General features: G+C 42.9%; 2 protein-coding genes across 7 annotated transcripts in view; one reads left to right on the top strand and one right to left on the bottom strand.

Moving 5' to 3' along the window:
- The window catches only part of slc2a8 (solute carrier family 2 member 8), a 29,526-nt gene extending 7,297 nt beyond the window's left edge, over positions 1-22,229 (bottom strand). Inside the window, exons 1-7 of one of the 2 annotated variants that reach the window (XM_078549941.1) lie at positions 22,087-22,229; positions 11,832-11,994; positions 11,051-11,257; positions 6,900-6,999; positions 5,572-5,783; positions 3,746-3,895; positions 2,161-2,269 (exon numbers count right to left, since the gene is read on the bottom strand). In XM_078549941.1, coding sequence (XP_078406067.1) covers positions 2,161-2,269; positions 3,746-3,895; positions 5,572-5,783; positions 6,900-6,999; positions 11,051-11,257; positions 11,832-11,994; positions 22,087-22,160 — 1,015 coding nt within the window. In that variant the 5' untranslated portion in view covers positions 22,161-22,229. The remainder of the gene's footprint in view (positions 1-2,160; positions 2,270-3,745; positions 3,896-5,571; positions 5,784-6,899; positions 7,000-11,050; positions 11,258-11,831; positions 11,995-22,086) is intronic. The other variant, XM_078549942.1, reaches the window with a different exon arrangement.
- Positions 22,230-23,319: 1,090 nt separating this feature from the next.
- fbxw2 (F-box and WD repeat domain containing 2) overlaps positions 23,320-24,837 on the top strand; it is a 37,974-nt gene continuing 36,456 nt past the window's right edge. For all 5 annotated transcript variants that reach the window (XM_078549939.1, XM_078549936.1, XM_078549935.1 and 2 more), the window contains exon 1: positions 23,320-23,462. The gene's annotated coding sequence lies outside the window, so the exon portion shown is untranslated. The remainder of the gene's footprint in view (positions 23,463-24,837) is intronic.

Raw genomic sequence — 24,837 nt, 5'->3', positions numbered from 1 at the left:
ACATGTGACAAGATAAAGCAAACTGCTAAATTAATAAGATCTACCATGGCATGGTGTTTGGAGCACACACTGGTTTAAAATGGGCAATGAGCAGAAAGCCTTGGACACCAAGCAGAAGTTCAAGAGAAGAAGATATGGAATTGCCTGTTATGGTGGGGATGTTCTGCTGTGATCAGTGGTCTCCAATTCTGCAAAATGGTTGCAGCATCTCTAAAATTCAGAGGCGCTTTAAATGTATACATCATTTATAAACTGGCACTGAGTTTAAGCCAGTAATAATCTTTGGGTGCTGACAGCACACAAAAGAATGATTCACCCAAGAGAATGAGGATGAAGGTATCAAACTCGGGAAGAGAGGTTCTTGAGCAAATTGATATAGGGAGTGACAAGGTATTGGAGGTGTTGGCAGGCTTAAAAGTGGACACATCTCCAGGTCCAGATGATTTGTGTCCCAGACTGCTGAGGTAGCCAAGGGAGGAGATCACAGGGGCTCTGACCCAAATTTTTAATTCCTCTCTGGCAACGGGGGAGGTGCCAGAGGACTGGAGAACAGCTAATGTGGTTCTGCTATTTAAGAAGGGTTGTAGAGAGAAGCCAGGGAACTACAGACCAGTGTGTCTCACGTCAGTGGTAGGGAAACTATTGGAGAAAATTCTGAAGGAGAGAATCTATCTCCACTTGGTCAGCATGGCTTTGTCAGAGGGAGGTTATGCCCAACAAATTTGATTGAATTTATTGAGGTGGTGACCAGGTGTGTAGATGAGGGTAGTGCAGTTGATGTAGTTTATATAGGTTTCAGCAAAGCCTTTGACAAGATCCCACATGGGAGATTAAAAAGAAGGCAAATACACATGGGATACGGGGTAATTTGATTAGGGGGATTCAAAATTGGCTTAATTGTAGGAGACAGTGGGTGATGACAGAAGGGTGCTTTAGTGATTGGAAGCCAGTGTCCAGTGGTGTACCACAGGGATCTGTGCTGGGTCCCCTATTGTTCGTCATTTATATAAACGACATAGGTGACTATGTGGGGGGTAGGATTAGTAAGTTTGCAGATGACACAAAGATTGGCCGGGAGGTTAACAGTGAGGTTGAGTGTCTTGGGCTACAGGAAGATATAGACGGGATGGTCAAATGGGCAGATAAGTGGCAGATGGAATTTAATCCTGGAAAGTGTGAGGTGATACACTTTGGAAGGAGAAATTTGACAAGGAAGTATTCAATGAACGGCACGACACTAGGAAGTTCTGAGGAACAAAGGGACCTTGGGGTGTGTGTCCAAAGATCTCTGAAGGCGGAGGGGCATGTCAGTGGGGTGGTGAAAAAGGCATATGGGACAGTTGCCTTTATCAATCGAGGCATAGATTAGAAAAGTAGGGAGGTCATGTTGGAGTTGTATTGAACCTTGGTGAGGCCACAGCTGGAGTTGTGTGTGCAGTTCTGGTCGCCACATTATAGAAAGGATGTGATTGCACTGGAGGGGGTGCAGAGGAGATTCACCAGGATGTTGCCTGGGATGAAACATTTAAGTTATGAAGAGAGGTTGGATAGACTTGGGTTGTTTTAATTGGATCAGAGAAGACTGAGGGGCGACCTGATCGAGGCGTACAAGATTATGAGGGGCATGGACAGGGTGATAGGGAGCAGCTGTTCCCCTTGGTTGAAGGGTCAGTCATGAGGGGACATAAGTTCAAGGTGAGGGGCAGGAGGTTTAGGGGGGGATGTGAGGAAAAACCTTTTTACCCAGAGGGTGGTGACGGTCTGGAATGCGCTGCCTGGGAGGGTGGTGGAGGCAGGTTGCCTCACATCCTTTAAAAAGTACCTGGATGCGCACTTGGCACGTCATAACATTCAAGGCTATGGGCCAAGTGCTGGTAAATGGGATTAGGTAGGTAGGTAGGTCAGGTGTTTCTCACGTGTCGGTGCAGACTCGATGGGCCGAAGGGCCTCTTCTGCCCTGTGATTCAAGCTTTGGTTAAGGTCATTTTCAGAATACCAAGACTGCTTTGCTGTTTATTTTATCACACATTTAAACAGCCTGCAGTTCTGACAAATCTATTTTTTTTCCTTCAGTTCATACTGTTGCTTGGGTTTTAAAAGTGTGTTGATGCAGAGTTTTGAATAAACCGAAGTTGCTTTCTCTTTTAAAAAGAGGCTCACCTGATACTGCCAGGAGAAGTTTTCTCCCTGCTTTGTCCATGATGAGAGCTGCCACAGCTGTGAAAACTACCTGAACTGCACCAACTATTACCGAGCCCTCACTGCTGTTCTGAAAGAGAATGGGCAGAACAAAAGTTGTTTGTTTCCATGCTATGGAAAAAGATTTTTAAAACCACCTAGAAGTGACTGTAAATATTCCTATTCAATTTCCCATAGTTACGTTTGTTATTTTAGTTTTCATGGTCATTTACAATAGTCGGTTACTTTTTCGGACTCGGTGATGCTGTTCTGAAGACCAGGCTAAAATATACTCCTTCCTTTCCCCACTCATCAACATCAAACTATTGCAAACTGCATGCTTAACTCGGCAAAAATCCTAATCTGTTTCACAAGAGAGAATAGACAACTTCATACACTAAGTGAGAATTCAGTTAGGTGACTGACTGAAAGCAAGCCTGGCACAGGGAGGTTAGAGGTTGGGTGAGTAGAGAGAAACAGATGAAGTGAGCTGAGACCATGCCAAAATCAGCAATGAGGTCCTATTGCATTACCCAGAAATTCTGATAACTGGGGTTTATGACAGTTTAGCTCACGGTTAATACAGTGTTAATACCACCATTGGGGCACTAGGTAAGATATTTTTTTAAACAATGTAGCAGTGTGTTAACAAATTAATTAACAAATCAATTTACAAAAGGGAAAGGAACTTTCACGGCGATTACTGTTCACGCGTCCAAGTGGAAATGGTGTATATAGTACATGAATATTGACATACAAGGCTATGGAACAAGTTCTATGCTACATCGCCTTTAATGTCCCACGGTGCTCCACAGAAACGTTACAAAACAAAATTTGACACCAAGTCGCACCAGGAGCTAGTAGGGCAGATGACAAAGAGCAAAGAGGTAAGTTTTAAGGAGCATCTCAGAGGAAAGAGAGGTAAGGGGGGGGGTTGAAGAAGTTTAGAGACGGAATTCCAGAGCTTAGGGCTTTGACAGCTGAGGCACATCCACCAATCGGGGAGTGATAAAAATCGGGGATGCTCAAGAGGCCAGAATTGGAGGAGCACAGATATCGTGGTTATATCTTTTTGTTTTACAACTACATAAAATAGTCAGCACGCTTAAAGAGGAGCCTTTATAATTGACATCCATCATGCAGGCAAATGGTCGGTTCCTTTTCCGATTAAAGGTGCTTGTCCAGTATAAGCAGGAAATGTCCTCTCTGTTTATACTGCATAATTTAATAGCGAGTCATCTTGACTCTTGTGCACATTTGGGACGTTGCTATGCTAACCTGGCCTCTGCCTTCAAAGTTACTGCTCTGAAGAGACAATGGAAGGTAAATGGAGCTACTTATAAATCCCTCAGGTCAATTGTCAACAATTTGCATTTATGTAGATCCTTTTTAATATATAAGGAAATGTGCATGTTGACTGCTTGTAAATTTTAGGCTCCAGGGCAATGACTGGATTTCTTACAAGTGCAAACCTTATTAATAAAACAGTGTGATAGATGATTGCTGAACACAACATTTCATAAAAAAAAACGAATATATTGCCTCTGTGGTTCTGCAACTTTATTACCTTAAAATTTGCTTGTTCAAAGATGGTTTCTGCATAAAACATAACTGCATTGATTCCACTTAACTGCTGAAACAGCATCAGAAATATTCCAATAAGAAGAGGCTTGTAAATTGTTGGATTTTTTAGCTCTGAAAGTGCAAATTTGGTATCCTATAAACAAAGCAGAAAAAGCATGATCAGTTAAAACAAAGTGAATCAAACAATTGCCATAACTTTGGCAGTTTCCTCCTCTAACATTGGCCTGGAATTTACAGGGTTTTGATGGCAAAGTGCCTGCGTTTGTGGTCAATACCCTTCTGAATTGGATCACAACTTCAGGATTTAACGCAAGCGCGGGTGAACACAGAATTCCTGAAACAAAAACAGAAAATGCTGGAAAAACTCAGCAGGTCCAACAGCATCTGTGGTGAGAGAAACAGAGTTAGTGTTTCGAGTCCGTATGACTTCTTCAGAAGAGGAGTCAGAGGGATTCGAAACGTTAACTCGGTTTCCCTCTCCACAGATGCTGTCAGACCTGCTGAGTTTTTCCTGCATTTTGTTTTTATTTCAGATTTCCAGCATCTGCAGTATTTTGCTTTTATCACAGAATTCCTGAGGTTGCGGCCTGTCATTCGCTGCTCCAACACAAGTGGCACTGTGCTAACCACTCTCCCCACGTTACCAAAGCTGGCAGTGAAATCAATTGGTTACATGAGCACTTTCACTCTCATATCGCTGTTAGAAACCCCAAAAGAACTTCAGCCTTGCTCAGTTAGATATAATTGGGGTTTTTAAACGGCAACCTGAAAAACAGCAATTGCTGAACAGATGACCTGCCTATGAAAAATTAGTGGAATGCTATTCTAAATGCCTATGATTAATCATTCGGTTTTTTCGAATCAGAATTTAATTAAACTTAAGCTGAAATTTCATGAAAAATTCATGTTTCCTTTTTACACAGAACAAACAAAAAAAAATTGTAAAGTGATTTGATTGTTACTGCTTTTCATTTCCTGGTTAGCTGCCTGTGAGAATTCATTAATGTGATTGGCTGTTTGGATAGCAAGATGACATCACTGCAGCTCTTAACTTTCATTGTGCAATTGTGTTGTTTAGAGCTCTCGCTAGAGATCATATCATCTCTTAGTGGCCAACAGTGAGCACAAAATCTAGGCCAATGTTACTATAGCTGTAATTTACTAAACCAAGGCCACTTATTGTGTGCAAGTTCATCTAAATTCATTACTATATTCAATTATCGTTAAAACTACAGTAAAGACCCGCTGTTCGCGGGGGTTATGTTTCCTCCAAACCTCTCAAACACGAAATTGCAAACAATTAACATGTTTTTCAATGGGACTCAAGATAGGTTCCAGCAAATTGTGGTGCAGTACCTCTATACAACAGATGGGGGAGCCTCTGAGCAATACAGTGCACTGAAGATTTCAAAATTGTTTGGGCTGCACTTCAGCTCCTAGAATAATAATAATAATTTGACCAAACAAAGAGGAGAGAGGGAGAAAAAAAACAGGAATGAGTGAATATTGTACACTGCATCGCTTATCGCGTGAGCAAAGTGCAGGTAAGTGAAAACGCGAACAAACAAGTCGCGAAAGGCAGGACCTTATCTGTATAGGCCATCAGGCATTAAATTCAAGTGCAACAAACTGCTATTGGCCATATTGTTTCACAGTCCACTTGATATGTTGCTTGTTTTTTTTGTAAAGCTTGTAGTTGTTCACAATAGGTGCCTGATGAAAGGCAGGGGGGGGAGGAGGGGGTGAATTTCAATTCAAAGCACATGTGATCATCAACTTAAAGGTTCAGCTCTGGGTTAATACAATTACCTGTTCATCACAACTTGTTTCGATCTGCCTACATTCCCATTCGGAATCCACTTCAGGTCCTCTGAGCCATACCAGCACCTGCAGTGCTTCAGCACGTTTGTTCTGACTCAGCAGGTACCTTGGAGTTTCTGGCATGAAGCTCATTAGTACAACCATGATGGTTGGTGGTAGGGAACATAGCACAGCAAGCCAATACCAGGGTAAGACCATTCCTGATAAACATGAAAAAGCACACTGTCGTTACCTTCAAACACAATCCAGTTGAGCTCCTGCAATCCTAATTTTACTATGATTTTAAACAGAATTGGGGGTTAGATCAGATTCAAGATTGAATCTCCAAAAATACAGGCAATTCTACTTGCTAAGTGGGAGCCCTGGTCTCCTAAAGTTCACAGCTGGCAGATCAGCTTTTCTGAGTCTTAGTGAGTGTTACTGACCTAGCTGTGTCTAGTACAGTGCTGGCAACGACATAGTCATAGCATATCTACTTGATAAGGTCACATGCATGTCACCGTCCTGTACAAGCTGCGCGTGTTGCAATGTTATTGTTGGAGGTGCATTATGTTTTATGCACTTGGTGGTTAACTTATCAGTCCCTCCGTGTGCACACTTCCCCTTTACTGCAAGTGCACAGGGAGGTCAGTGGCCTGATTTTGAAGTAAGCTCATGAGAGTACGTAGTTCTAAGCTGCTCTTCAAAAAGCCAGAAGGCTTGCATTCAAGCCCACGTTGGTTGTAGAGTAAACGAGCCTGAGCCCAGGCTGGTTTCACCACACCACAGCGAGTTCAAATGCAGCCTATCAAAACATGCCAACCAACTGCAAGACTAAATCTCTTCTGTGGCAACTATGTTCGTTGACCCACACAATATTCCCCGTCAATGCCATTTATTGTCACAATAGGGGTGATCAAGGGTTGGAATTCTGCCCGACTTGTAGACGAAGAGAAGACATTCAAGCAAGCTTGAATGCGACTTGCCTTTTCTTTGTAAGGAGAGTAGTTAGACAATCGGCACCTTTCAAATGAATTAACAAAACAAACCGACCGAAGCTATCAAAGCAACGCTGAAAATACATTGCAGGTAAAGCCATCACCACCACAACCCTCTGCATATCTCAATGCTCTTTACAAGGGGATAGCAGAAAATTGAGCAAGTGACAAAATTGTCAGGTGGTAAAGGAAAAAGCCAAAGATGATGCCTCGAAAAGGCTGCGAGGGTGAGGAGAGAAGTAGTAAGGCAGGTGTGACAGGGGAATGCACAATAAAGTTTCACGATAGCTTTGGCCTTTCAAAAATCCAACAACCGTAAAAGAAAAGCTCCATTCATACCGCCGACATATGCACCCATAATTCCGGTTACCACCATCAGCTGCACACTAGATCCTAACAGCCCCCGTACTTTAGGGTGGGCTGTTTCCGAAATGTACACCTGGAAAAGGAAAAAAAGAGTCCCAAAAACCACAAGTTTTGTTTCAAAAGTTTTTCAGTGAAAACATTACTGCACCTCAATTAAGTGACATTCCAAAAATAGTCCTGTGTTACATGGTTTGAAATTGGATCCAATCAAACCGGAGAGGATTGCAGCAGTTGTGTTCAGATCCCCCACAGTAAAGGACCTGTCATTCCTGTGATACATGACTATTACTCAGTCCTCCACTCCTGAGTTGTTGACATTTCTCATGGGAACCATAACAAACCAGTTTTCGAGAACTCAAAATTAGATTGGTTCTTAAAACACTGTATGTTACCAATTTCCCAGCTAGGGTCGCCCTCTATTGGTTCAGCAGGGTTCCTACAGGCTTCATTTTAGGCCAAAGAGCAAGTGGTGAGCGTTTTAAATACTGTAGGTGCTAATTTTTAAAAAGAAATCTCACCCTTCTCTCAAGGAAATGTTTAATTGAAAAGGTGGAAATTAAAGTCCAGAAAGCAGCCATTCCAGGCAAGTGGAGAAGCCGATGCTTTCTGGCATTAAGCAGGGGCACTTCCATAGGTCTACTGGTCTGATTTCTGAGGAGTTGGCTTGTTTACACACTAAACAATGATCACAAGGGCAATAAAATTGCTGGCATTGAACTATGTCTTCTACACGAGTCATCACCGTGTGAAGATGGAGGGGGGGGGGGTGTTTGGGGGAAGAGAATGAACCAGACAAAGAAAGACAAAAATGAAATCTGACCACTTAGGTCTTCATCCTGTACAGTATACATAGTACAATGCAGCATTTTTGGTTCAGTTAAGTTTTTTTGGAAGGAATTCAGTTTTGGATCTTTTGGGAAGATTGGTCCGGCACGTGTACTTTCCACGCAATTTATTCTTGTACTCAATCTTATGACGTTTTATTTATTTATTTAGCTGAAGAGATAGTGGAGGCATTAGTGGTGATCTTTCAGGAATCACTGGAGTCAGGGAGGGTCCCAGAGGACTGGAAAATCGCTAATGTAACCCCCCTGTTTAAGAAGGGAGTGAGGCAAAAGACGGGAAATTACAGGCCGATTAGCCTGACCTCGGTTGTTGGTAAGATTTTAGAGTCCATTATTAAGGATGAGATTTCAGAATACTTGGGAAGTGCATGGTAAAATCGGGTAAAGTCATCATGGTTTCATCAAGGGGAGGTCATGGCTGACAAATCTGTTAAATTCTTTGAGGAGGTAACGAGTAGGTTAGACAAAGGAGAGCCAATGGATGTTATCTACTTGGACTTCCAGAAGGCCTTTGACAAGGTGCCGCACAGGAGGCTGCTCAGTAAGATAAGGGCCCATAGTGTTAGAGGCAAGGTACTAGCATGGATAGAAGATTGGCTGTCTGGCAGGAGGCAGAGAGTGGGGATAAGGGGGTCCTTCTCAGGACGGCGGCCAGTGACTAGTGGAGTTCCGCAGGGGTCAGTGTTGGGACCACAACTTTTCACTTTATACATTAATGATCTAGATGAAGGAACTGAGGGCATCCTGGCTAAGTTTGCAACAAAGATAGGTGGAGGAACAGGTAGTATTGAGGAGGCGGGGAGGCTGCAGAAGGATTTGGACAGGTTAGGAGAATGGGCGAATAAGTGGCAGATGGAATACAACGTGGGGAAGTGTGAGGTCATGTACTTTGGTAGGAAGAATAGAGGCATAGACTATTTTCTAAATGGGGAGAGAATTCAGAAATCTGGAGTGCAAAGGGACTTGGGAGTCCTAGTCCAGGATTCTCTTAAGGTTAACTTGCAGGTTGAGTCGGTAGTTAGGAAGGCAAATGCAATGTTGGCATTTATTTCGAGACGACTAGAATATAAAAGCAGGGATGTGCTGCTGAGGCTTTATAAGGCTCTGGTCAGACCACATTTAGAATATTGTGAGCAATTTTGGGCCCCGTATCTCAGGAAGGATGTGCTGGCCCTGGAGAGGGTCCAGAGGAGGTTCACGAGAATGATCCCAGGAATGAAATGCTTAACATATGAGGAACGTTTGAGGACCCTGGGTCTATACTCGATGGAGTTTAGAAGGATGAGGGGGGATCTGATTGAAACTTACAGAATACTGAAAGGCCTGGATAGAGTGGACGTGGGGAAGATGTTTCCATTAGTAGGAGAGACTAGGACCCGAGGGCACAGCCTCAGAGTAAAGGGAAGACCTTTTAGAACAGAGATGAGGAGAAACTTCTTTAGCCAGAGAGTGGTGAATCTATGGAATTCATTGCCACAGAAGGCTGTGGAGGCCAGGTCATTGAGTGTATTTAAGACCGAGATCGATAGATTCTTGATTGGTAAGGGGATCAAAGGTTACAGGGAGAAGGCGGGAGAATGGGGTTGAGAAACTTATCAGCCATGATTGAATGGTGGGGCAGACTCGATGGACCAAAAGGCCTAATTTCTGCTCCTATGTCTTATGGTCTTATTTGGAAAATTTGGTATTGCATCCGCCAACTGAATTTTGTAAAAAAAGAAAAGCTGCAATAGAAGCCATTTTTGTTTGTACACAAAATTGTGAAGAATTTTGAAATGGTCAAAAGGTCATGGAATTACTCAGATGCAGACAATCCTGGTTAATAATTGTGGTACTTTGAAATAAACGTGCAGAGATTAGCTGTGATCATGTGAAGTGTGTGAACTAAAATACCCTTTTCCCGGCTTAGAATAACTTCCTATCAAACCATAGAGTTGATGGGCTATAACCTTTTGGATCAAGACGGATCAGTAAGATTTTAATGCACCAAAGAGATCACAAAACATAAAAACTAAAACTGCATAATTCTTATGCAGGTAAACTTTCCGTATTCAGCATTATTTTCCTTGCCCTTGTCCAATATAATTCAAAAACTCAGAATGATTTACCAGCTAGGTTGTGCAATATGAGCAAACCAGGGTTAACAGCATGGCCCCATTGAACTGTTACTAGATTGTGATTTGAAAGGCATGGTTAGCAAAGGCCAAACAGATGCGGAACTCTCAATCAAGGGAGCAACTCGTCAGGTGCTGGTTTTGCATTGCACCCAACTTTGAGCAAATGAATAACAATGGACAGGGTGTAAACAGGCACAGGAAGCAAAATTAGACATTGAATTATTTGCTGCAAAGCTCCCCAACTCCAGGTTAAGTTACAATTACCCACTTTGTTGTCTTGTTCTCTTGCTATGATCCAGTCCCCATTCGGTCACCGAGTCCGCGCTTTGCTCCTTGGGCTGCCGGCCTTGGCTGACTTCGAATATGATAATATATGAAATAATACGGAGACGACTCACTTGAGGCTGCAATTGTAGTAAAGCTGCCTGCAGAAAACTACAATTCATTTACCTTAAGGGTTTCTTCTGATGGGGTGAAACTTAGTCACCTGCCACGTCTCACTTCAACTTAGCCATCATTTGGCAGTTTTCTAAGAGGCAGCAATTTAATTTAATTTCCACTGTCAATCTTTGAGAGAACCGATAGGCACAGAGCAGGAGAAAATTCGGGTAATTGGTAAAATATAGGAGTTCATTACATATTGAGTGACTGCAATGTGTTGTTCATTGGCTTGGCCTTTTACATTGTTCTGAAATCGCATTTTAAACTTTTTGTACAGAGCAATTATACAGGAGATCAGCCTGCAGCAATTAACTCAACGCCCCTATCAAATATAGAATTTTTGCAATGTATCATCATTTTATTTTAACCACAAACGATTAAGTGCTGAGTAACTGAAATAAAAAAAGGGCATCTAAGCCAAGCTGTCCAGTAATTACTAAATTAGTCTAATACATCTCTGGCATCCCTTACAGGTCACAAAATAGCGTCGGGAGCAAGCATCGCAGGAATGATCACTCACGCATCCCAACTGCTGGAACTGTCAGGGATACAGGAACTGGACTAGGTTCATAGGTTACATAGTAAGTAAATGAGTGTGGTTGAAATTTACTTTGCATACTGCCTTTTTACAGATTTAAAATGGGCTGTTTCTGTCAAATAATGCCAAGATTTCTACGTGAATACGGTCCACTGTCGCTCAGTGTGGACGCATTGTACTTACTGGCACAACAAGCGAGGTCACGCCACTGGCTATTCCAGTCACTACTCGGCCGCCATACAACATCCAGACATTCTGTGCTGCAATGATCATCGTAAACCCAGCGACGTAGGGGACAGCACAGATCATCAGGCTCAGCTTTCTGCCAATTTTATCAATAATCCAGCCTCCAATTATGCCGCCCACGGCTGCTCCTATCGTAACCAAGGACTACAAAGAAGTTAGAGGACAATGAAATCAATTTTACTTTCATTTCATTTTACTGAAACAAACATTTAAATTTAAACACACACAACTCTCAATAGGGAAACCATTCATGTAATCAACCAATTTAGGTTAATTCACTCTGGATTCAGACAGTTTCTACATGCAAAGTGGTGCAAATCTTCACGTTAAAGAAATCCAACATTCAGCTCTAGACTTCCGTATTCCAAATAAGTCAAAAAAGGTGACTAGCTGGGACCATAGTACGATGTCACAAAGGCTGACTGACGGAGGAAGTGTGGAAATGGAGGAGATAAATAAGCTGCCTAAAAATTCTGTCCGAACAGTATATTCGCCCAACCTATGTTAACCACCACCGCAGTCGTCCCAACGTTAGATGGTGCAGGGTGGGATGAATGGAAAATTACAGGGGAAGATCAAACATCCTATGCCAAGTTCAGTAACAGGGAGAGCACACCAGTTAAGGGGACTAAAATGGAATATTTAAAGAATTGGCCCAACTACACCACATGCAACGGTTGAAAGAACATCCCATGGATTATTAAGTATAAATGCTTACCCCAAACCAGGAAGCCTGAGTGGAATCAAGATTCAGATTCGGGTTTGGATTAGCTTCCAATTCTGGAATGGCAGGAGAGCTGTAACCAAGGACAAATCCAAAGCTAAGAGGCCCCAAAACAGCAGCGAACGTAGCCAGGTACAGATTCCTGTTGCACACATTACTGTGGAAATAGAGGAAAACCAAGGCATCTTTTAATCCAGAAATGTTTGAAGATTTGAGCATTGAACACTGAAACAAGCGCTGTAAACTACACACATGCTGAGTGTAAAATTCATTGCTCATCTCTCAAGAGTCACAGCTTAAATTATTTTGTGGCATGGCAAGCAGGATTTCTTTACCATACACAAAATCTGCTATTTAACTAGAGGAAAATCGTTTTGATGACAACATAGATTTGCAGGAGCACAGAGCACCTTCGAAAGAATCAGACATGAGCAGAGGGAAAAACTAAAGGTTTAGAGTGGTGGGCTAAACAGTTACTTGCGAACCGAGTACCATTGAGTTGAGTTTGCAGCTACAATACTTTCCTGTGTCTGTTCACAACCCTGAACCAATGTTCCTTTTGAGCTTCTTGTGGAGAAGTGCCCATGTGTGCGAGAAAGGAGTTTTGATGTTGGTGTGCTACTGTTTTCAAAGGCAAGAATTTTTAAAAACTAAGGAAAATGGATTATAAAGTGCCCCATTTGAAACTCTATTTATTGATAGTGATAATTTCAGTCATTGTGTAACAGGCATTTTCAGGCATGTCTACTTTCCAAATTGAACTAGACTCCATTATTTTTCTGCATTCTAGTGGGAAAGATCTACAGGTAAAGGAGAAATACTTTGATGTTAAATGTTGAAAAATGGACCAGTGAGAGAGTGTGCAGTGGATCCTATTGGATCAGCTGGTGCTAAAAAAAAAATTATTTAAACGTGCCAGAGCAAAACACTGATCCAAAAAGACTTTACAATACATTTGAGTCAAAGGATGTGCAGTACTGAAAGTCAAAAGCTAAACCCAATTCTGATTCAGAAACAGGCATTTCCTTCAAGGGCCAGTGAGGGAAAGGAGCACAATAATGCGATGTTCTGGCTGTACAGTTACAAGTATTGCACTTGCAATTACATGAGCGTGGGGAAATTAGTTTTGACCTCCATGCTATGTTTACTTTTATTATCTATTAAAGAAAGGATACTTAACCTTGTGACTGGAACGAAGTACATTTTAGAATTGTCTTCCATCTTGCCATTTTAATAAATATTTTATTTGCAGCCTAAGCATGAAAGGTAAAGTATCTTTGTTGAGAAACTAGAATTGAAATCCTGATGAAGTGCCTAATTTATCCCAGGAGGAGGAAATCTGTTAGCTTGTTGAAAAGCCTCTATGTAGAAGACTAAAGGTTCAGATTGCTGTTTATTCCTGGGATTTGATCACTTGATTTAACAAAATATTTTTTCAGATTTTGCAGTCAACAGCTCACAGCTGCCCAGAGGTTTTGCAGACTTCTGAGCACAGACTTGCTCAAGTCCAGTGTCTAACCCAGTGCAGCACCCTCTAAAGTGCATCTGTGGAGTCTGCGAGCAGCGCAAGACACAGCGAGGCTCTTCAACCAATCAGATTGAGGAATCCTTACTGAACCCACAGAATTCTAAAGTATGGACAGAAAGTGAAAAAGATTGTGTAAGAAACGTAAAAAAAAAGTTTAACTGTTTATAAAAGCTCCCAAATGAATTGACTTCTGAAGAAATGAAACTTGGCACTTCCAAAATTAAATTTTCTGGGCCAGAGAGGCTGTTTAGCAGTAGTGATCACTTATCATGCAATTAGGAGTTCACTTACTTTCGAATGCACCAGCCTAACTTTTACTGAGTCTTTAGTGGTCCAACTTCAGGGGTTGCATTGATTTCAGAGCTGTGCCTTTGATGAGGACCGCTTTGGTGAACACTGTGGAGGAGTGGGTTATCAGATGGCATCTTCCAGATTCCAGAAGTTGCTGCCAGATTTACTCCGTTATAAAAGTGTCAGACTCGCCGTTATTATCTAGTCAAAAATCCAGGCTGTTGAGTTTCATTAGCTCTGTGCATCGAATCCAAGTCAAATAATCTTTCATGGATATTTTCTATTTCTTATACATGAATTATGCTTTCTCTTCTTTTTCAGTTCAGGAAACCAAATTTAATTCTCCGAGCCTCTCTTCACAAGTTAGAGCCTAAGTTCCAGAGCTCCTATGCATCTCCAATCTAAATATAAAATGGTCATTTTCCCTTTAAACCCATAATTTTGATCACCGTGCTTGTAAGTGGTCTCACTAATGATCTAAAGAAGATTAGAATAACTCCTTTCAACTTATACCTGTCTCCTTAACATGAAAATTTGTACTCTTTTCCCCCCAATTAGATGGCAGTTCCTTACAATTCCATCCCATTCTCTGCCTTTGTAATACGTTAAGGGTTGGTACCAACACAACTTTAGCTTCTAAAGTCAACTCGCTGAGCAGGATAGGGAGACAGTAGTAGGCTGCAGCTGATAGACCTTTTAATACATGGTAGGGACGAGCAGTAGCTCAGTTTAAAAAAATCCCACAATAAATGTTGTTCTGGGCGTAGAGCCTCGATTGCATGGAAAACCAGTCTGGCCAATCGGGATACCAATTTTCAGCAGCGTAGCACTCATCTTCAGAATGAGCTGCATTGTGGTAGAAACTTAGAGGGGAATGGTTGGTTAAAATGTGACTGAAGGATCTGAACAGGTTACCTTAACGTTATCATAACACTTGAGAGAGTTTTAGCATCAAGCTACATGAATGAAAACTTCCAAGCTCAGAGCTGAGAACTTGCTGGAGTTATCAGTAATCTGAGGGATAGGCCTACACAGACCACATAAGGAACTGATCATGATTCACATTTGAACTAAACATTGAAATTACCAAACACGAGAAGCAACTTTGAATTCAAAGACAGTATATAATGAAACATATACGCCACGTACATTAACATCAGGAAGTACTGACACTACACAATGTTTGCGAATATCAAATCCATTATTAATGAGATAAAAACAAAAAACTGCGGATGCTGGAAATCCAAAACAAAAACAGAAATACCTGGAAAAACTCAGCAGGTCTGGCAGCATCGGCGGAGAAGAACAAAGTTGACGTTTCGAGTCCTCATGACCGAAACGTCAACTTTGTTCTTCTCCGCCATTATTAATGAGATTAGAGATCCTGCCATCAACATGCGGCAAGCAAGGAAATTGGAATATCAAAACATTCTTCTCACCTTCCAGTGACATTTTGAATATGAAACACAGGTGCTACAAAACCAATTGCATCTTGATGCATTTGGTTGAAACGGGCATCAGTTATGTACAGATTGGAGTGCAATTTATGCACCTGTAGGATCAATCTTTTACCGCCTGGATTTTGCCACGTAAGTGAAATAACAACAGGCTTAATAAAGCTATTGATTTTGTTCGAGTGCGTTGTACACAAATTAGTTGATGTGAGACATTGGAGCAGGGGAGGGGTTTTTTTGGGATGAGATTCAACTACTGACATTTTTGTAGTTATTCAATACAAGATCGCAACATAAAGCCCGTGCACCAGAAAGTGAGACCGCTGAATCTTAATCAGCTGATCCAACAGTGATTTGGTGCAAATGAACAAAACTCTGAGGGAGAACACACACACACACTGCAATATGAAACTCGTTCTGATTAAGAACATATAGCCCAACAAACCCTCATTATTTCTAGTTTCTCTTTACAGCTGCTAACAAAGTTCTGAATTCCCAAGTTTTTCGACATGTTTGCAATTTATATAGTGCTCCTTGCATGAGAAAAATGTCTCCGAACACTTCACTTAAAAGAACAAGAAAGAAAGGAGGTAGCATGTGAAACTCACCATTTAAAAATAAACCTTCAAAGCATTTTCTCTAATGCACTTTACGCTTTAATAAACATTCAAAAGCAAAAATCTGTATCATTGGAGATAACAGCCAACATACTGGACTTGCAGAATCTTTTCAACACATTCGATGGACTTTTGCCTATTTGAAGTGACTTAGAGAAGACAGACTAATCCACAGCAATCCAACATTATCAGGGGGAGAAGATCTGTTCCAAGCTCTCTTCCAGAGGTCAGTACGAGGTAAATGGAAAGCCCGAGTAGGATGAGTCAATTAGTTTTCCCACAGGCAGGTACACTGCTTTGACTTTTCCTGGCATATTCCCTGTCAATTGCCATGTGAAGATCTTGTTATCTGTTCTTTTAACAATGAAATGTAACATCAATGCTTTTTTATTCTTGGTTTACAGATCCATCTAACTCTGAATGGTGAGTCACATGTTGAGCCTGGAGGTTAACAGTGCATTCATTCTATGGTTTTGATATACTAATTTCATCATTGTTTTCAGACAATCACTTTATTCTTTGTACTGTTTACTAGCTACTGTGAAGATACCCACTACATTATTTCCCATAACAAAAACAAAAATACCTGGAAAAACTCAGCAGGTCTGGCAGCATCTGCGGAGAGGAGCACAGTTAATGTTTTGAGTCCGAATGCCCCTTCAACAGATTATTTTCCATATTTATCTCGATTTTCAATTGTTCACCGGATTGGAAACTTGTAAGTGCCGCTCCATTATTGAAGGAGGAATGGGGAAATCAGGTAACCACAAAGTTGTCAGCTTGGTATCAGTTGTGGGGGGTTACTGAAATCTGTAATGGCACTTGGACAAGTATCAGTTGATCAAAGAGTCAGGATGGGTTTGTGAAGGAGAGGACATGGCCTGATTTAATCTGGTCAAATTTTGTGAGAAGGGCACTAACATGGTGGATAAGGGAATGTCTATGGACGTTGTCCATGTAGACTTCCAGAAGACATTTGATAAGGGCCATACAAGAGATTATTTTCAAAAAATTAGGAAGTATGGATTTGGAAGAAGCCTTGAGGCATGAGTTTCTAATTGGTTAGGAGGTAGGAGACAAAGTAGGGGTTGTTTTGATTGGTAGGATATGACAAGTGGTGTTCTCCAGGGATCTGTACCGCAACCATAGCTTCTCACCATATATGTTAATGACTTGGATGAGTTGTATCTCCAAGTTTGCAAATTAAACTAAGTTAGGAAGCAGAATGTGTTGCGGCGAAGATGGGAGCAGCAAGTCATAAAGAGATATACACGACGTGACGCGTGTACGAAACTATGATTGATTTATGCCAACGGAAGGAAGTATGAGGTCATCCACTTTGGATTGGAGATGATAAAAACAATAGAATATTTTCACAATGGTGAGAGATTAGGAGCTGTGGAGGAACAAAGGGATTTAGGTATCCATGCACTAAAATCCCTAACAGCTAAGAACTTTGGGTACAAAATATTCAAAAAGGTTAATAGAATGTTGGTGTCTATCTCATGGAGATTGAAATTCATAAGTGAAGCAACGTGTGCTTCAGTAACAGAGACCTTATCTGGAGTAATATTTGGAACATGAGATGAATAGTTTAAGCTACTACAGGTGATTCCTTAGTATTAACCCATCTATTTAACAGCATCATGGAAATAAGCTGAGAATAAGTTGCGGAAAGATGGGTGCTCGCCACTGGCAAGAACATGGGATAGAGCACAGCTAACAATGCACGGGAACTAAGGTCAGTGTTAAATTTGGAATTTTGGAAACAGGAGAAGAGGAACTAGCATTTCTGCTAAAGGCTTCACAGGGACCATTAACCATTAAGGACATAAAATGTTTTTTTTACACAGGCACAATATTCATTCACGTTACAGCAACTGCATCTGACAACAGCCTCAACAGTCAAAATGGATGTTGAAAGGGAGAAGATTGAAATCTGCACAAGCGGGATGTGGTGCACAAGATAGCTGTGTAACTGGGTAATGGATTTTGGGTGTAAGCCAGCGATTGTTGGGCGTTACTAAAATCAGTATTTGAATTGTAGGAAGCATATTAAAAAAAGTGTATGCATGAGATCAATATCCACTTAGCATCCGTGTATGCTGTTCTCTGATAAACAATAAAAGTTAGGCCTGCAGGTGATGACCGACCATTCAACACCTCGTGCAACTACACCCCACTTACCAAGTTGGATGAAGAGCTGTATTACATTAAGTTTTGAGCACCAAACTTCAGGAAAATTGTACTGAACAAGGGTGGAGTAAGGGGCTCAAAGAATCAAACTGAGGGCAGATTGCATGAACTGGCTTGGAATTCCCTCAAATTTGGAAGGCTGAGGGTTGATCTAATCAAAGTTATTAAAATGATTAGGGAAATCGATAGGTTAGAGATATTTTCACTGATGGGGGAAATCTAGAACAAGAGAGCATAATTCTCAATTAAATATGACTATGTAACCTTTAGGATGAAGTACCAACCATTTTCCATTTATAGCTGAGGAATAAAATCAACACGACTTCACAATCCATTACAGAGCATGTTGCCTGGGCTTGGGGCATTTCAGCTATGAAGAGACTGGATAGACTAGGGTTGTTTTCCTTCGAGCTGAGGCGGGGACCTGATAGAAGTGTACAAAAATTATGAGGGGCATAGATAGGGAAGATAGGAAGAAACTTTTCCCCTTAGCGGAGGTGTCAATAACCAGGGGGCATAGATTTAAGGTAAGAGGCAGGAGGTTTAGAGGGGATTTGAGGAAAATATTTTTCACCCAGAGGGTGGCTGGAATCTGGAACTCACTGCCTGAGGGGGTGGTAGAGGCGGGAACCCTCACAACATTTAAGTCGTGTTTAGATGAGCACTTGAAATGCCCTAGCAGTTACAGCTACGGGCCAAGTGCTGGAAAATGGGATTAGAATAGATAGGTGCTTGATGGCCGGCACGGACACAATGGGCCGAAGGGCCTGTTTCTGTGTTGTATAACTCTATTATCCAACACTCCAAGTAACGAGAGCTTGGTCCCTCCTGGCCTGCATGACTCAGTGCCACATCTCACAGTCCCACTGATCTGCTGAGGGGAGAAAATCGTAAAAGGCAAAAAAAAAAGGGAAAAGAAACTCTGGTGGTTGTGGGTGAGGAAAATTGATGAGTGCACTAATACCGAGACATCCTAAAGATGCTGCAGCCGAGACTTTAAAGGATGCTTTTTAAAAAATAAATACTGCTCCCCCAAGTAATTCTTTTGAACAGGGGTATTAACTCTTAAAATAACAATCTTCTCCCCAGACCTGAATCTGCGCGTGATGAAACTGTTTGCTCACAGTGACAAGAAAAAAAAAAATTTGACTACAAAGAAAATATTAACTACATGCAGATTCACAGAATCATACAATAGTACAGCACAGGAGGCCACGCAGTTTATCGAGCGTAGACCTGCGGCTCTTTGCATGAACAATTCAGTTAAGTCGCACTTCCTTGCTCTTTCCCCATATACCTGTAATGCTTCCTTCTTCCAGTATTCAATCCTCCTTTTAAAGGATATTATGGAACCTGTATCCACTGCACTATAAGGCAGTGCATTCTAAATCCTAACCACTGCTGCATTAAATAAGGGCTTTTCCTCATGTTGCCTCTTGGCTCTTTTACCGATCACCTTCAAATCTGTACATCAGCAGTTTGAAAAAGACCATCAAAGCTTTGTTTAATTTGCACCACTTGTTGTTGCTGCTTTTTAAAAATTCACTGTGTTGCGATTCTTTCATTAATATAACATGACAATAAAGGAGGAAGGGCCTCCTAACTTGTGGTAGATGATTTTTTTTGTTGTTGTTGAAATTTCTACTTCCCCAGTCCCCGTGGAGATGAAAGTCTCAGACTAAGGGGACATTTGAGTGATAAAGATCGTAGATGAATCAGGAAGTAGACCCAGCGACCCCAGAAGCTGATGTTAGGAATTGGTAACCAAGTAAAGATAATAAGAGCATAAGACATAGGAGCAGAAATTAGGCCATTCGGCCCATCGAGTCTGCTCCGCCTTTCAATCATGGCTGATAAGTTTCTCAACCCCATTCTCCCGCCTTCTCCCCGTAACCTTTGATTCCCTTACCAATCAATGTTGCTGAGGCAAGGCTTAGTGCCCCCCACCTCTACTCAGATGAAAGTCTTGGTTCAGTGCTAGTATCCTTGCTTCAAAGCGTGAGAGTTGTGGGTTTGAGCCTAGCTCCAGAGACTTGGATATATATTCAAGGCTGAGACCCCTTTTGGAGTACACTACGATGGATATGCCGTCTATCAGATGTTAAACAAAGGCCTCGTCTGCCTTCTCAGGGAGCTTTGAGAGATATCATGGCACCGTTTCCAAATGGAGCAGGGACTGTCTCCTGGTGTTCTGGCTGCTTTTTAAATCCTTCAACCGGCAGCACTAAAAAAACAAAATGCTGCTGTTTTTTTGGGATCTGACTGTGGCGATTTGACTGTTGCGTTTGCCTATATTACAACATTTGCAACTTTGAGTACACTTGAAGTACCAGGAAGACCCTCAGAATGTGAGGGTGCTCTCTAAATGAGAGTCAGGTCTTTCTCCCAACTATTTTTATGCTGATCCAAGTATGTGCACAGCTTTCAAACTCTTGTTTGTTTACTTCCATTCTCATTAGAGAGCCAACAGGAACAACTGGCTTGTTTTTCATGCTGACGATGATAGCTCTGAGAATCCAGCAAAATCACATGCTAGACGCTGGCATACAGACTTCTTTGCACTACAGGTCAATGACACAGCCAATCTAAGAATGGGTACAATGCCACCAATGTGCCACTGTGAAATGCAACTGGGTATGCATCAAGGCGTAAATGGTAGCTGTAAACCATAGACATTAAAACATAGGGTGAGTTTTTTTTTAATTCTTTGATGGGGTGTGGGCATCATTGGCAAGGCCAGCATTTGTTGCCCATCCCTAATTGCCCTTGTACTGAGTGGCTTGCTTGGCCATTTCGGAGGGCAGTTAAGAGTCAAACACATCGCTGTGGATCTAGAATCACATGTAGGCCAGACCGGGTAAGGATGGCAGATTTCCTCCCCTAAAGGGTATTAGTAAACCAGATGGGTTTTTCTGATAATCGATGATAGTTTCATGGTCACCATCACTGAGACTAGCTTTCAATTCCAGATTTTAATAATTGAATTTAAATTCCACCAGCTGCTGTGGTGGGATTTGAACCCATGTCCCCAGAGCATTAGCCTGGGCCTCTGGATTACTAGTCCAATGACATTATGACTACATTATTATCTTCTCCTACATGTCAGATTGTAGTTACATTGGAACATAGGAAGCATAGCTCCTGCCTACAGGGTTCTTTGTATTTACTTAACCCTGCCTCATTGAAGGAATACACTTGCAAGGGAAATCTATTACACATGCTGCGATTTCTGACACTCCAGAGAGAGGATACTACCTTGAAATCACAATTGCTTTTCTCAGTTTGAAGCAACACCTTAAACAAACAGAACAAAGCACTATACGATCGAATACTAAAGATTACATTTTTCACATGTCAGTAACTAATTCACAAGATTGAGGGAGGGGGGTGGGTGAACAAACTTGAAAACCTTCCTGCATCCACTGCAACGACTATTGCAGAGACACACACTCTAATGAAAATTATTCAGCATGATCTTAACAGTGGGTATAAAATGAAGCTGGCACACTCACTGAATGAATTGCAAAAGATAAAATGCAGTTTGGGCACTCGGTGAAAGTAACGAAAAGGACGTATAAAATGCAAGCACAAAGGCAAAAATACTGCGGCTGCTGGAAATCTGAAACGGAAAGAGAAAATGCTGGAAAAGCTCAGCAGGTCTGGAAGCATCTGTGGTGAGAGGAACAGAGTTGACGTTTCGAGTCCAAAACGGCTCCTCTTTAGAATCTGAAGGGTCACATTGGACTCAGAAATCTTACTGTGTATATAATATATAAAGGCAGCTGAATGTAAAGTATAAATTAAATGCAACTGGGACACTGGATCAGAAGCACAGAGGAGGCTATGTGACCCATCGTGTCTGCACCAGGCCTCTGGATGAGCAATTTACTCAGTGCCATGGCTCCTGTCTTCTCCCCCTAACCCTGCACATGGTCTAATACATTTTTGAATGCCCTGACTGAATCTGCCTCCGCCACATTCCAGACCCTAGCCTCTTGCTGCTTGAAAATGTGTTTTTTTCTGTCATGTCCCTTTTGCTTCTTTCACCCATTATTTTAAATCTGTGCCCTCTCATTACTGATCCTGTCAACAATTCCCCCCCCCCCCCCCCCCCTTTACCCTGATACCCGGGGAAAGCGAGGTAAAGTCATTGGGACACTCACTGAAAATACTGCTCCTCCTCGGTGTCCCGCTCAGTCGTTGGCCCCAGTAACGGTCTGTATTCTTCAGGAGTCATTCTCTCTCCTGATCTCTCACTTGCCCAGTTGCAGCTTGGGCGGGTGGGGGGGGGGGTACGCACGTGACCCTCTCCCTAACTCCTCCCCCCACCTGACCCTTTCCACTAACTCCACCCCCCCACCTGACCCTTTCCCTAACTCCTCCCCCCACCTGACCCTATCCACTAACTCCTCCCCCCACCTGACACTTTCCACTAACTCCTCCCCCCACGCGACCCTTTCCCTAACTCCTCCCCCCACCTGACCCTTTCCCTAACTCCTCCCCCCCACCTGACCCTTTCCCTAACTCCTCCCCCCCACCTGACCCTTTCCCTAACTCCTCCCCCCCACCTGACCCTTTCCCTAACTCCTCCCCCCACCTGACCCTATCCACTAACTCCTCCCCCCACGCGACCCTTTCCACTAACTCCTCCCCCCACCTGACACTTTCCCTAACTCCTCCCCCCACGCGACCCTTTCCCTAACTCCGCTCCCCCACCTGACCCTTTCCACTAACTCCTCCCCCACGTGACCTTTCCCCGAACTCCACCCCCCACGTGACCCTTCCCCCCCCCCCCCCCCCCACCCCACCACCACCCCCCACGCCCCACGTTTGCCGACACACACAGTTGTCCCGCTGCCGGCTCCAGCCAACCCCAGCGGCGTCTCTTGCCCACAGGGAGAGCTGCACCTTCTCAATCGACTACCCCCCTGACCTCCGCCACCGTCCTCTCCAGCCTCCACAGGCCCGATCCCATTTTTCCCACCCCTCCCCCAGGGATGACTGGCAGCCCGGCTCTCTCTCCAGGCCGGTTCTGACCGTCATGTACATGCGCACAACCGCCTGTGGAGGAGTCAGGGCACCGCCATCATTGATACAGGCTCACAAAAGTCTCTCTCTCTTTCGTTCATGTCAAACAAATATTTCGTCGCCTTCATTATCCTAGCCTCACTCCAGGGCGCAGAGCAGCTCCTGCGCTTGTATTCCTGATTTTAAAAAAAAACGAAACAAAGCGAGCAATAACTGCGCATGCGTATTTCACCTTGTGGCTCGAGTGGTGTCATCGGAGCGTGACCAATGAGAGGCGGTGCAGCGAGTGACGCATTATCCCCGCGCCCAGCTCCCGGACCCCCGACGTTGGCGAACGCGCAGCCGCGGCGCGTCGCGGCGATCCTGTTCCGTCATTTCCGGCCGTCTCAAACTTGGACTTGTCTTTTCTCCCTTCGGTTGAGGATGCGGCAGCGGGGGTCCGTGTGAAGAGTGAATGTCCCCCCGCCGGATCGGTGGCAACGGCAACTATGGTGACATTATTCAGGACCTGGTAAGCTGGGGTCAGGCACATTGGGCCTAATGCTGTTAATTTAATGTTTTAAAGAGATAACTTTCTGTTGGTGTGTGATGGGGGTGGTGGGGGGTGGGGTGGGGTACTGTTTACATTGACCTGTTTACTGACAGCCACGTTCAGGGTGACGGGCGCTGAGCCACCCGGCCCTCGCTTCGTGGTTTTGCTTCGGGTTATTTGTGCCAATTCTCTGCCCACCTCCATTCCTCATCCAGCAAGGTTTGGAGCCATAGCACGGAATCCATAGATTGTAGAGTCTAACCTCCCAATTAGCTAAAAGCAAAATACTGCGGACGCTGGAAATCTGAAACAAAAGCAAAAAATAGCTGGGAAAAACTCAGCAGGTCTGACAGCATCTGCGGAGAGGAAGACGGTTAATGTTTAGAGTCTGTATGACTCTCCATCAGAACTAAAGAAAATGAGGTGAAATGTAAGCTGGTTGAAGGGGGTGGGGGGGAGGGAGGGGACAGGTGGAGCTGGATAGAGGACCAGTGATAGGTGGAGGCAAAGGAGAGATTGCCAAAGATGTCATAGACAAAAGGACAAAGGGGTGTTGATGGTGGTGATATTAGCTAAAGGATGTGCTAATGGTGACATTAAGGGTAGAAAGCAGGACGAGCAAGTATTTTTTTGCGGATTGTAGGGTATAACCTCCCAATTAGTGTTGTCCACACCGTCTTATTTTTAGTTAAGAGATCAGACGTTTCTCGGAACCTCACAAAAAGAAACCTCGTTCGCACTTGAAAAAGATCGTAACCACATCATATTGCAAAATAACAGCAGAAACTGAGGTTTGGCATAGGAGCCACCCAAGTTCTACACTACATCTCCCTTGAAATGTTCAAGACCTATACCAATTTCAACCCCAGATACATTTTTAGTGTATGTAATAGATGAACAAACTCAGCTTCTGTACTCTGGTTAACCCACTGTGTAATTTTAAAATGATTTGACTAAGAGATTTAAAGTTTTTTTAATGTAAAAGTAGCTTCCAATCGAATAATAATGAATCCTTAACTTTGCTTGTGACATATTAAAATTGTGGTTAACATAGTATGCTTTTCTCAACACGTGTAATGTCAAATCTGTTGCTAATATAGTTATTCAGGCTAAATCTCTCAATGGTGAATTGGTTTTGGAGGGCACATTTCCTGGCATTACTTCCAAAGTTAACAGATCAATTCTGAGCACTGGCTTTAATGAGATATTCCAAATATGTGGCACTAGGAGATGCATTGCATTGGCACCCTCCTCATTCATTCTCAGGTTGTGGCCATCGTTGGTAAGGCCAGTGTTTATTGTCTGCCCCTAATTGCTCCTGAGAAGGTGGTGAGTCACCTTCCTGACTAGAGTT

Source organism: Cetorhinus maximus, chromosome 10 (genome assembly GCF_964194155.1).
Source record: "Cetorhinus maximus chromosome 10, sCetMax3.hap1.1, whole genome shotgun sequence".
In the NCBI taxonomy this organism is placed as follows: domain Eukaryota; kingdom Metazoa; phylum Chordata; class Chondrichthyes; order Lamniformes; family Cetorhinidae; genus Cetorhinus; species Cetorhinus maximus.
Note: the sequence above shows the minus strand (reverse complement) of the source record. Positions and strands in the feature narration are given on the sequence as shown.